At 41.7% G+C, this 13,360-nt stretch overlaps 1 protein-coding gene across 3 annotated transcripts in view; it reads left to right on the top strand.

Moving 5' to 3' along the window:
- Nucleotides 1-13,360, top strand: part of KCNH4 (potassium voltage-gated channel subfamily H member 4) — an 86,676-nt gene extending 73,316 nt beyond the window's left edge. The window contains exons 12-16 of one of the 3 annotated variants that reach the window (XM_060780955.2): nt 4,968-5,006; nt 7,501-7,868; nt 9,621-9,727; nt 10,570-10,646; nt 11,590-13,360. In XM_060780955.2, the coding sequence (XP_060636938.2) occupies nt 4,968-5,006; nt 7,501-7,868; nt 9,621-9,727; nt 10,570-10,646; nt 11,590-12,123 (1,125 nt within the window). In that variant the 3' untranslated portion in view covers nt 12,124-13,360. Of the gene's footprint in view, nt 1-2,188; nt 2,298-4,967; nt 5,007-7,500; nt 7,869-9,620; nt 9,728-10,569; nt 10,647-11,589 lie in introns of those variants that run through there. The other 2 variants (XM_060780958.2, XM_060780957.2) reach the window with 2 other exon arrangements.

The raw sequence follows: 13,360 nt of genomic DNA, 5'->3' as shown, positions 1-13,360 counted from the left end.
ATGCCCAGGATAAGCTTTTTTAAAAGGCTATTAAAAAGTCTTGTTCTAAGCATAAAATGACCCAAGAGGATCTTAAATCATGGAGAAAATGCACCCCAACCATTGAGCGACTTGGGGTGCATTTTGAGGAACTTGCACCAAAGATCGAGCAGGAAAATAGGAGTGCACAATCCCCATTATTTATTTGATAACATTTATATCTCACTTTTTCTCTAATGAGGTCCATTTCATATACATTGCTTTCTTCCTTTCTGCTTTATCCACACAAGAAGTCTGTGAAGCAGTCATGCTGAAAGTGGGGACGATGTAATCTAAAATGCGATGACAATTTATAATATTAAAATCTTAATAGGCCCAGATCTCTCAAACTACAGCAAAATAAGCCTAATGTGTAGTATCTTTTGTTGGTTGATTATTTAACTGCTCCACCCAGCAAATGATCAGCACCTGGGAAATGGTTGCCATAGAGCGGCTCACCACATGAATCAGGCAATGTTATTTATTTAAAATATTTGCATCCCATTTTTCTGGATGACAACAAGCCTTTCAAGGCTGCTTACAGTGAAAGAACATGCAGTAAATACAAGAGTTTTTTTTTAAAAAAAATAGGAAGGCAGTAATAACAAAGGAGTTCTGTGCTGCACCTGCTGATAAATAAGAGTGGTCACATTAAAAAGCAATATGGGCTCCCACACTTTTAACAGTTATGTACAAGAGGAGATTTTAGTAGATGTGGGTTGTGGATTTGCCCGCCTGCAATATTCTACTTACACAACTGTCAAAAGTTCTCGAACCCTATCTTCTTTGGTACATAGCCACCTTCTGTGGAGAGCAGTGGTTCCCAATCTTTGTTTGACCAGAGACCACTCTCCAACATTAGTACCATAAGAGTTACAAATCAGTTTTTGCTCAACTTTAGATTCAGTTTGGTTATTTGGGGTGCTGATTCAGAAAATTGCATTGGAGAGACCAGATCAGCTTTAGTTTATGATACAGAACATATACCAGCCAGTAGTCACCATCTGTTTGCCCACAGAAAACCATATTTAATGAGCCATGGCACTATAGGAGAGATTTGCAGTACCAGTCACTCTTGTTGCAATGGTGTAGGAATGATGAGGCCGCGGACCATATTTTAGTTCTTGTGAACCACTGGTGGTAGAGGGTCTGCTGGCTCCAGATGGGGAAAATACCTCTCAATTTCACTTGGGGCCCATCCAGACAGGGCCTTTATTGTGGGAACTCGCACAATAAAGGAGGGGCTGTCCTGACAACATTCTGGACAGTCCCGCATGAATTCGCTACAAACCAGGAAAACCCCGGTTTTTAGCAAATTAATTTGATAGTACATTTATTCCGCACCTTCTTGGAATAAACGTACTACAGTCCAGACACCATTCCCACTGTTTACTGGGCTAAATAAGCCTGGTAAACTGTGGGAATACCTGCCCCTCTCCCCCCAAGCCCCTAGATCCCTTAGAAACCTAAGAAAAACTTATGTAGTCTCCATTTGAAGCCCCGGCAGGCTCTCCTGGCGCATGGAAATGATGCTCCAGAAGAGCAGGGGAGGGAGGAGGGAGGAAAATCACTCTCCCCCCACCCCTAGCTCTCCTGCCGTGTTATTTCTACGCACCAGGAGAGCCTGCCGGGGCTTCAAATGGGGACAATGTAAGTTTTTCTTCATTTTCTAAGAGATCTGGGCTTGGGGAGAGGACCTCCACATATTCTCTCAGGCTAGTACCGAGAGAACATGTGGAGAACCCACCCCAGAAAGCACATGATTTCTGGGCTGGGTATGGACAGGCCCCCATAAATATCCACTTTTTTTAACATGGATGCTTCTGGGACAAGGGCCTGTTTGGATCCGGCCTCACTTACTCACTCATTCACACATACTATATTGGGCTAGAGATATTCTTTCTGAGTTTGGGATGGTTGGCGCTTCTATAGGACAGAGTGGGAAACTGCCCCTGGCAGCAAATGCTGGGGCAGTAGTTGCAGCTGCCCACCTGTTCCTCCTGAGCCTTCTAGCCTTTACTAAACAAAAGACCTAGAACATCATCTGGATCATTCCCTTCCTGCCCCATTTCTCCTTCATCCCATGTCCTCCTCCTCTGTTTACAGTTTTCCCCTTGGCCAGGACTTGCCCAAACCCCTGCTGATTGTGATGGTGGTTTTTGTCCACTAGGACCAAGACCGTGAGCAGCCAGGTACCCGTAAGCTCTCCAACAGCCGTCGGATGGTAACATGCTTTGGGCGCTACCGGCCTGGGCTACATTCAAGCCAGTGACCTAGAGGTGAAAGGTCTTGTGTCCCAACCCAACCCAACCCTACTTCCCTCACTCCATCACCTCCCTCAATGTGTCTTGCTGCTCCCACCTGGCATCACAACGATCCACTCAGTGTCAAAAGCAATCCTGAACTTTGTTCTCTCCTTTCCCTTCTTAACTCTTTGATGTAGCACATGGAAAATTGTTCGTCCCTAGGTTTGTCTGCTGTGATTGTGGGGTGCATTTTCAGCTCCTGCAAGAGCTTGGAAAAGTAACTTTTTGGACTACAACTCCCAACACACACCTACAAACATGGCTACTGGTCATACTGGCTGGGGATTTTGGTAACTCTAGTCCAAACAGTATTGTCCCCGGTTCTCTCCTGAACATATCAAGGCTGTATATATATTGTCAAAGGCTTTCATAGCCAGAATCACTGGGTTGTTGTAGGTTTTTTCAGGCTATATGGCCATGGCCAGAATGCCTCTAGACCATGGCCATATAGCCCGAAAAAACCTACAACAACCTGCTGTATCTATATATTTATATATGTATAATTTTAATATAAAAAGATCTATAAATAAATTTAGAAGTTTTCAGAAAAGACTTTGCTAAGACATAGGTGAGAATATGGACAGAACATGTCAATTTTCAAAGAAGAGGCTATCAACATTTCACGGGCCTGTCAGACATTCATCTCAGGTAGGATGAATGTACTTGGAGAAGACAGGGCTGACACTGTGGTACTAGAAATCTATCTTCCATTATTGAATATTGAGATGTATATCTTCTCTTTTTTGATGTTGTTTTTGTAAGCAAGAACAAACAAATGATTTCAAAATGCTTTTGGGGGGGGGGGTGTTGGCAACAGTATGAGAGTTTGGGGTGGAGTTTAAAAAAATCTTTTTTGCATTTTAGCCCCTTTAGCCCTTGTTTTAATAGAAAATATTTTGTGTGCAGAAACCCAAGATTTTAAAGAGCATTAAGGGTATCTACGTAACTTTACAATAAACACAAAGAGAATAAAACAGTGGGGAAAAGGAACATATCGCAAAGGGGCTTTCTTACTCCATGTGCGTTCAAACTCAGCTTTTTTTCTGCCACATTATTTTTGAGACAGTCTATCAGAACCTGCATCCTAGTTATTTACGACATTTATATGCCACCCTTCTCACTCCAAAGGGGATTCAGAGCGGCTTACAAGATATATATACATACGATATATTCTAGTATTAGCATAGTACATTATCAGTATTATATATTACTGTATTGTACTATACCATTATATTGTAATATTATTAGTAATATTACATGTAATATAAAATATATAATTATAATATTGTATTATTAGTAGTAGTAGTATTTATTATTTATTTATTTATTTACGACATTTATATGCTGCCCTTCTCACCCCAAAGGGGGCTCAGAGCGGCTTACAAGTAAAAAGTAAATACAATATATTATTATTATCATAGCACAATATTAATATGAAATCCAAAAAGATGTAGAAACCTAGAGTTTGGGAATTACTGCTAGATTTTTGCATTCCTTCCAAAACCTGTCGTCTTCCCACTTTTGAACTGAAATCAGGTATACTTCATCATCAGAATTGCCTCCTCCCCTTCCTTCCTTCCAAACACATAAGCAATTCGGTCCCTCTGGGGCATGATATCTTCTGGATGCAGGAAGGACATGAAACCGCTTGATGTAATCTCTTAGCTACTGTTTGTCAAAGCTGGGAAGGAAGGAATCTAGCAACACCAGGTTTATTATTAGGCAATCTGAGGCAATAGCCTCAGGCAGAAAGTGCAAAGGGGCATCTTTATGCTTCAGGCAGTGTTTCCAGCCCCTCTTCTTTTATTTGTTACCCTGCAGTATGATAGAAGGCTTTTTTCCACCATCAGTATTGAAGCCATATCCAACTGTCAGTCCACCCAGTTTATGACCATGGAATGGTGCCTCTTTCCATCTTGTCCAGGCCATCATGCGACAAAATGTCTTGCGCCTGCCTTTGGGATCAAGCAAGGATCAATAGGCCAAGAGTTGTTCAGGCTATAAGATTCCATTCCTGAGGCAACCAGTTTATATAACACAATGAAAACCCATTGTGTCACCCGACCTCAATTGAGGTGACAGTGATGATATCACTATAGAAGCTTGACGTGATGCTGAAGTAAGCAGAGACACAGTAAGATCGCGTGCTAAAAATTCATTTCCCTGACAGGTTGTATTTCTGGTACAAGAAATATTGTGATAAGGTCCTATTTCTAAAACCCTTTGTTCAAAACCTCTACTTTCCAGCTGTTCCTAGAGGAGGATATCCTGCCTTGGTTCTGCTGGAGGGGAAAACCTCATATTTCATAGTTCAGGCAAGATGGTAGCCGTCATGGTTTCTTAGGCCCCATCTACACAGCCATATAAAATCCAGATTATCTGCTTTGAACTGGATTATATTAGTTTACACAGCCACATAATCTAGTTCAAAACAGATAATATGGATTTTATTTGGCAGTGTTGATGGGGCCATAGATAGCTTTCTAGTAGAGTAGACAGTAGAGGTTTTGTGATGACAGAACTATAGGAAAAAATGTATGTCAGGTATTTTCTCTTAAATTCCAGCTAAATTGTCATCTAACAACCAAAGTCAGCCTTTAGATTCAAAAATTAACTCTTTTGTATTGTTGTTTTCCTTTCCAGGGACTTCTCCGATTATCCAGGTCCCCACGTTTATCCCAGGTAGCTTGAATTTTCTCTTTGGGGAACAGAAGGACAAAGATGGTGGAAGATTTCCTGACTTAATGGCAAATTGATGGGAGGGGGAGGGGATTTCCAAGCATAATCTCCTAATTAGAATTATATTAACCTAAATATTTCACTCACACAACAATTGCAGTTATAGATATTATTGATTTAGGAAAGGAGAAGTTGCAGCAGGTCAACCTGCTTGGTGTAGTGTTTGAGCACTGGACTGCAGCTCTGGAGACATGGGTTTGAATCTCTGTTTTGCCATTGAAACCCACCTGTGATTTTAAGAAAGACATGCTTTTACAGCATCAGAGGAGGGCAGAGTCAAAGCCAATGCCCTTCTGATCAAACCTTTCCAAGAAAACCCTGTGTCAGGGTTGCTGAAAGTCAGGAGTGATCTGAAGGCATACAACAATGGGGAGGAAAACTCCAGCAGACCAGAAGCCAATATTATGTCTCTGAAAATTACCCTTAACAACTGGGAAAAACCCTCAGTTGTCTACTCCTAATTTCATAACCCCCTCTCCACAAGGTTTTTTGCTTGGCAACATTTGGGATTTCTATACAATATTTGGCTGAAAATTAACCAGAAGCCCTTGAGTTTGCTAAAAGCAAAACATTATTGACTGCACAGATGGCCTTCAAGAAGTGCTTGGGAGCTGCTGATAGGGCTCTGTGAATTTCCTGCAGCCGCAGGGGGTTGTCAACTAGTTGGACAACAAGGATGGACATGTAATTTGGGAAAGGCTGTAGGAAAGCAGTAACCCGATGACAAAAAGGAGTAAAGCAAAAACCCTCTCCAATAATTAGCCAAGAGTTTGCTAAAAGCAAAACATTCTTGACTGCACAGATGGCCTTCAAGAAGTGCTTGGGAGCTGCTGATAGGGCTTTGTGAATTTCCTGCAGTCGCAGGGGGTTGTCAACTAGTTGGACAACAAGGATGGTCATGTAACTTGGGAAAGGCTATAGGAAATTGGTAACATGATGACAAAAAGGAGTAAAGCAAAAACCCTCTCCCAATAATGAGCCTGAAAATGTATGCCACCAGGGAGTGGTACCTGGTTCTGGGGTTGCTCTGATTTTCACTGCCTGTATTTTCCTTCTCAAACCAGGATCCTTGATGGTACAAGGAACTGGTGCCTAGTCTATTATGTTTCTTGGAGTGTGCTGCATATTGTAGGGTTGTCCTCAGGGACAGGAAGCATTGGGCACGCTCCGAAATTCACAGGTTCTACTGACTTGGTCTGAATGCTTTCAATTTTTTTTTATTTTTTTTTTTTTTTTTTGCTATCATTTGCATACATTGCCTTTGAGCATGCAGCAATGACAAAAGAATGGGGAAATGGAGCCACTGGCCATTTTGTTGCTTCTTTGCCCAGTCATGCATGCCTAGAGGCAGGAGAGCATTGGAGAGAAGAAAAAGAGAAAGGATGACAGAGAGGAGAGGCTCATTGAATCAACTTTATGCAAGAGCCTCCCAAAACCTAGAGCCAATACTGCTAAGGTTTGTATAAGTTGTGTCTACACAGGGCAGCAAATAACTAGGGGACAATAAGTGTGTTAGAAGTATTGAATTGGTAGGTTCATCGTTACCATCCTGACCTTTACATTTAAAGCAATCTAATTTTTTCCCCAAGCAATAGTTAATATTCAGAGCCATTATTTCAAAGAGATAATTAAATGCTTTGAAGTCACATGGATTTTAGTATGAGGACCATTAAGCATGAGTCTAACGTTGCAATCATATATCCACTTAGTGAGGGCGACTCCCATTGAACTCAGCGGAGTTCCTTTCTGAGTAAGCATATAAAAGATTGCACTGTAACCTTCCTATTTAATGATACTCAAAAGTGCATAACTTTAAAGAATACTTTTAGAAGATTTATGACATGATTCATCCAAAGTCAAAATCTGAAAGTTAAATTTGACAGATGTTTGAAACTAAAATGCTCAGTTTTAATTCTGATCTATTGCAAATGTGTATAAAATTGCAGCCTGTGTCTTGGTTCATGACTGCTGCATCTGAACTCTAATTTTCTAAGTATCACGAAGGACACTTTATTCCAGATATTCAGCCATGACTATGAAAATATTTATTTATTTATTTATTTATTTACCTTACTTATATACCGCTGTTCTCAGCCCGAAGGCAACTCACAGCGGTTACCTTGATTACCTTGATTGCATGGCTCACTCTTAGTTCTTGAAATATTTAGAATGGGAGAATAACCTTGCCAACAAACCTTGATCCAGCAGTTCTTACATTTTAGAATTGTGCCATCCATATTGTCACAGGAAGGCTTCAACAGATTGGAAGTGTACATATGAAATATTTTGTAATGGTTGTTTTCATGACAAATATATACCCTTAATATTTGTGATGCTCACAAGGCCACATGTATAGCATGAAGTTATTAAAAGGTGATTTAAGAAAAATCCTTCCTCACCTCACTATTGAAATCCTTTTTTTTTATCTTATGGCCAGCCTCATTCTGAAAGTGGTGCTGCCCCCGAGAAGCCCCTGCCATCCATCCAGGAATTCATTGAGGACACTGAAGACATCTTCCAATCCTCTCCTGCCTCCATTGCCCACCGCAAACTCCTCTTGCCCAACCTCAACAGCCCCGTGAGGAAGGGCTCCATCAGCAGCCTCCTAGGAGATGATCTGCGACAGTTCTCAGCCCTGCGGTTAACTTGTCGGTCTCCAGCTCGCTGCAGCCGAGGCCATAGTCCTTCTCCACGGTTTCGCCGAGAGGAACGATTCTCTGACAGTGAGATCACCTATGCGCGGAAACCTGGCAAACTCCTCATTCCTTCTCTCATGAATTGTGGACCCCCAGACCTCAGCCCCAGGTAGGAACAGGGATAGAGCAATGCAGGGTTTATAGGGTGGAACAGTTTATTAGGAAGGACAATGACATCATTTGCCATCCTTATTCTTGGATCTCCCTAGATTGAGCTGCAGTTTTCACAGTATCCAGAAGTAGAATGAATTCTCCCCTGTTGAAATGAAAAGGCTAAAATCCTAGGATTGTGCACATGGTGCATAATAGCTCCCTATTCATAGCTCCATGACTTCCTCTGGCAGATACTGATCCCAACGGATCACTGCTGTGGGAGAGGTGACTCCATTGCAGTTGGCAACAAAGAGAGGAAGCGGTATAAGAGCATTATCTGGTTGCCTTTCTCCCTCCCATTTCTTATGACAGAGTGGTTGGATCGGGTTCCTTGCTAATGTCACTAACCTGATTCTACCCAAAGTATTTTGTTTTGGCTTGGTCTTGAATGGGTAACTAAAGTTATGTCAACACTGAAAAATTATAGTACTTTGGCAGCACATTAAATGCCCTAATTCAGTGCTATTCTGGCATTCTGAGATTTGTAGCTTTGTGAGATATTTACCTTTCTCTATCAGAAACATCTGATGACACAATAAATGACAAATCCCATAGGATGGAGTTTTGTTTTTGATTTTTGTCGTGTCAGGAGTGACCTGAGAAACTGCAAGTCGCTCCTGTTGTAAGAGAATTGGCCCTCTGCAAGCACGTTGCCCAGGGGACGCCCGGATGATTTTGATGTTTTTATCATCCTTGTGGGAGGCTTCTCTCATGTCCCCACATGAGGAGCTGGAGCTGATAGAGGGAGCTCATCCGCCTCTCCACGGATTCGAACCTGTGACCTGTCAGTCTTCAGTCCTGCTGGCACAGAGCTTTAACCCACTGCACCACCGGGGGCTCCAGGATGGAGTTGTAGAAGTTATAGTGGTGTCAAACTGCTATAGTTCACAGTGTAGATTAACTATATATTGTCGAAGGCTTTCATGGCCGGAATCAATGGGTTGTTGTAGGTTTTTTCAGGCTAAATGACCATGTTCTAGAGACATTCTCTCCTCACATTTTGCCTGCATCTATGGCAAGCATCCTCAGAGGTACAACCCAACTAATATTCTGTTTACGAAGAGAGACTTACTTTTCTCTGTCTGGTATCATGATAAACTAAAAATAGCAGAATTCAGTAGGATGGAGCTACGACAGTTAAAGTCATGTCAAACTACTATCATTTTGTAGTGTGGATGAACTAACATGTTTACAAAAGATCTGCTCACACTAGAGGTGAAGAGTGTTAGAAATTCTGTAGTTTGTTGATGTGGCTCAACATGAACATCTGTTTTTAAGACTTTTATTGAGGGGCATGACTGTGGGCCTTTTAATGATGTGTACCTGCATTTCAAAGATTCCACAGGAAAACAATTATCATTTGTGTTACTAGTGTTGGGAAATTAATGATTGTAGTTTTAAACGCAGGGATGAAACAAAGTCTATGTTCACAGAACCATTGAGGCTGATCATGAATTTCAGCACAGTTCAGGTCCAGTTGAGTGACACCTTTGTCTTTTTTTCTTTGTTAAATTTCCCCCCTGCCTTTCTTCCAGTGAGTTCAAGGTGATGTACTTAGTTGTCCCGTCCCCGTCCCCCACCCCGCTTCCATGAAGTAAGTTAGGCTTAATGGATAAATAGATATTTGAACCAAAGAGCCATTATTTGACTTCTGTCCTTCTACCTTTTGACTCCTTACTAAAGTTGACTTGTCTCCTACTTTCTATAGAGTCGTAGATGGAATTGAAGATGATAGTAGAGCATCAGAGACACAAACCTTTACTTTCAATATGTATCAGCCTGTCCAGAACTCAGTACAAGAGCCTCCTGTGCCAGGTAACCTTGACAGACTTTCCTACCAGAAAGAAATAGGGATTATGAAACAGTAGGAATGGTTCACACCTGTAAACACTATACAACTTCCTTTTGATTTACCATCTTGACATTTAAGAAGGCATTAGAATGATAACGTGTGCAGATGGACCTTGATTTCATAATTTATACTTAGGTTGTTGAATTCCATTGTTTTATTGGTGTAGCATTGGACCTGTGTCTGGACGTTTCTTTCTCTGACTACATATAGCTCACAGAGCTGAGGGTTCCTCTAATTCCCCTTCTGTTTTGTATGCCCTATGGATAAGAAACTGGTATATTAAATGTAAGCTTAACTTCCTGAATGTGAGAGCCATTCAGCAGTGGAACTCTCTGCCCCAGAGTGTGGTGGAGGCTCCTTCTTTGGAAGCTTTTAAACAGAGGCTGGATGGCCATCTGTCAGGGGTGATTTAAATGCAATATTCCTGTTTCTTGGCAGGGGGTTGGACTGGATGGCCGGTGAGGTCTCTTCCAACTCTTTGATTCTATGATTCTATTATTCTAATCCTAGAAACTTTCCCTGTAAAATTTCCATCTCCATATAAAGACGATTTTGGTTTTTAAATATGAAGTGCTATGGCCCTCATCTGCATTTTACCTGATAAAAGTGCTGAAATGAAAAGTGGATTGTAGCTGTTCCTAGTTTTATGTATTCAACAAATGCAGTCCAGCAGTCCATGTTTCAGGGGTTCATTCTGGTGGAAAAGCTCCCTTTCTCACATGAACCTACTGTCAGAAGACAATTTGTGACTCTTTTTCCTATCCTTTCATCTCTCCTTCTGGCTTCTCTTGGATTTTTCTCACAGGAACTGAAGAAACCAGCCCTGTGTTCAACTCAGACACTGACGAGGTAAAGGAGAACATCAGGAGGCTCAATGAAGAGGTGGGATGCAGCAAGGTTTACTTTTTGGAAGGTCTCACTATAACTGAGTCCTTCTTCCATCTTGTTTTTCAATGCCAGAGAAACAAGACCTGGAAAATATAATGCTAAGTTGTTGAATTAAAATGCAAAATATCCTCCTGGTATGTATCTGCACTACACAGTTATAACTACTGAAGTTAAAGTGATGCATTTCTGCAATTTGGATACACTCCTAGGAACAAGTTCCTTTGAGCATAGTCCATTTCTCTTACCATATTAAGTAGCTACAAAAAAAACCCCTTCATAAACCAGGTAGTTGAGGAAATGGCCTTATAATCTGAATGCAATGAAAATTAAGCCTTTCCAAGATTTTGTCCCTTAGTTTGAGACCCTTCCTTGCCGACCCTCATTTCTGAATATATAAGAAAGATATAGGGCCTCAAAAATCAAAATCATATTCTCTGTCCAAATGCACCGCTTTCTGCTAGTGCCTGGTTTCCTTTCTGTATGTATGTGGGAGGGAAGGGGGAGTTGTCCTTCCCCTGACAGAGGGAGGAATGAGGGGGAAGATTTCTGTGTGCATCCCCGGAGTTGGCGTTTCTGACTCAGGGTGTCAAGGTTTAAAATTAGCATGGCTTGGTGACAATTTCATAGCAACAAAGCCAGCCAGCCTTCTCCTTTTCTATTTCTTCTCCCCACTACCACCCACTATCACCTCTATGTTCCTCATTCTTAGTAAGACCCCAACTTTGGCAGCACTTTCCACCACCACAGCCTTCCTGCCCACCTGGTACTTGCAATGGCCCTTCCTTCTGCTTTATTATGCAATATATATAGGGGGGAGTGGGGGAGAAAGAGTGTAAACATGTCATGAAAATACACCTTTGAAAGAGGTAACTAAGCTACTTTCCTGGCCACATACTGGCATTGCTTGCTTTTTCTGATTCTCCCTCTATTCTTCTAGATCAGCAACCTGAACCGGGAGGTTTCCCAACTCAGTCGGGAGCTGCAACATCTGATGAGCCTCCTTCAGAGTCAGCTGGCTGCTCAGTCTTCCAACCTCACTGCCTCAACCTGTCCCCACAACTGCATTCACAGCTCTCCCTCCACACCTCCTATCAGCAGACTGCCTTTGTCTCACACCTCCGCTTCCATGCCAACTTGTGGCCTCATGGCCTCCTCAAGTGTAGACTTTTCTGCCTTCACCAGCTCCCAATTTTCCAATTGCACGGAGTCCTTGGAACCCCAAGAACAGAGGGGCTCTGCCTCTTGTGGCCCTGCAAGTCCCGCATACCGGTACCATTCTCCTCGAGAAGAGACAAGACACAGAAGCCATCACCATGGGCAGACGGACAATATGACTTCTTGTTCAAGCTCTCCAATGTTGTGTTCGGTTACCTCACTCTCTCCAAGAAACTCTTTCTCCAACTGCTCAGGGCAGAGCTATCCGCCAACTAAACGCTTCTTTTTACGGTCAAGTTCAGAAAGTTTTCGCTGATGCCAAGGAACCTCCTGCCACAGCCTCTTCCTTTTGGATAGTTGGTGCTCAAAACTTTGTGGCCAGCACCATCCTTTCTGATTTTTTGTTTGTTTGTTTTTTGTTACCAATAGGGTTTTTTTTTTTAATAAACGTCACTTCATGGAGGATGGGATAGAATTATTCCTCTGAGAGAGAAAATTAAGCTCACTTTTGGATTCCAGCTTTTCGGTTTTTCAGCTTTTTGGATTCCAGCTTTTGGGTTTTGAAGCAGGGGCAAAGAATTTGTGGCTTTGCAATATGTTTTGGCTGAAAACTCTCCACATAGCCACTCAACATGAACAATGGTAAAAATGTGGGAATCATTGCCCAAAATGTGTAAAAGAACAAAGATAACTCACTATTCTTTTACAGGGCACTTTTAAAAAATGGAATTGAAAATCTTATTGGTATGTTTTGAAGGCAATAATATTTACACATTGACTTGCAGACTGAATCATATATAGCCTGTATTCAAAATCCCCAAATCTAACAGCAACCATCTATTCTAACAATAAGCATGTTAAGACTTAGAAATATGCACGCACGTGAACCATAGTGCTGATCCAAAACATTTTGGCGCTGAAGGGATGTGAATCTATATTAGACTTCCATGGTTGTTAGTTTGCCTGAGGCATGATCCATCAGGAAATTCAGCTATGTAAGCCTGACTAAAGATAATGGGAAATGCACAAGAGCAATACTTGCACTATTCCATTTGATTTCAGTGAGGCTTGTGTGAGATGTTCTCCAGTGGATTATGCCCTATGGATCAACTCTATCCTCCCTGGGCCACCTTTGATTGGGTCCCAAATGGCAGCCACCTCACCTTGCCCCATAGCAGCACTATTTCTGGAGATCCCCTTAAAGAATAGCTATACTTTGAGGCAAGGTGTGGTGTATGCCTTACCTCAACTGTATGTGTGTTTTTATAATCCATCTCAAGGTAGAGGCAATCACTAAGTGATTTTTTTCTTCCAATTTGTTCCATCTTGAGCTTGTCCCTTTCTCCTCCTCCACCAAATGTCATAACTGGAATCTCTTGCTTCTGGACACTGGTTGTTTTTCAACCCTGCTATACAGCCAAAACTTGTTTTTCTATTAAATTATTATTTTCTCTCTCTCCTACTTCTTTAATATTTATGTTGAAATGGGGTGCCAGAGGGAGTGTGTGATCCTTCTGTGAAATGTCTGAAAATTAAAGATTTTTGTTTTTCTA

This window comes from Anolis sagrei, chromosome 6 (assembly GCF_037176765.1).
Source record: "Anolis sagrei isolate rAnoSag1 chromosome 6, rAnoSag1.mat, whole genome shotgun sequence".
In the NCBI taxonomy this organism is placed as follows: Eukaryota; Metazoa; Chordata; class Lepidosauria; order Squamata; family Dactyloidae; genus Anolis; species Anolis sagrei.
Note: the sequence above shows the minus strand (reverse complement) of the source record. Positions and strands in the feature narration are given on the sequence as shown.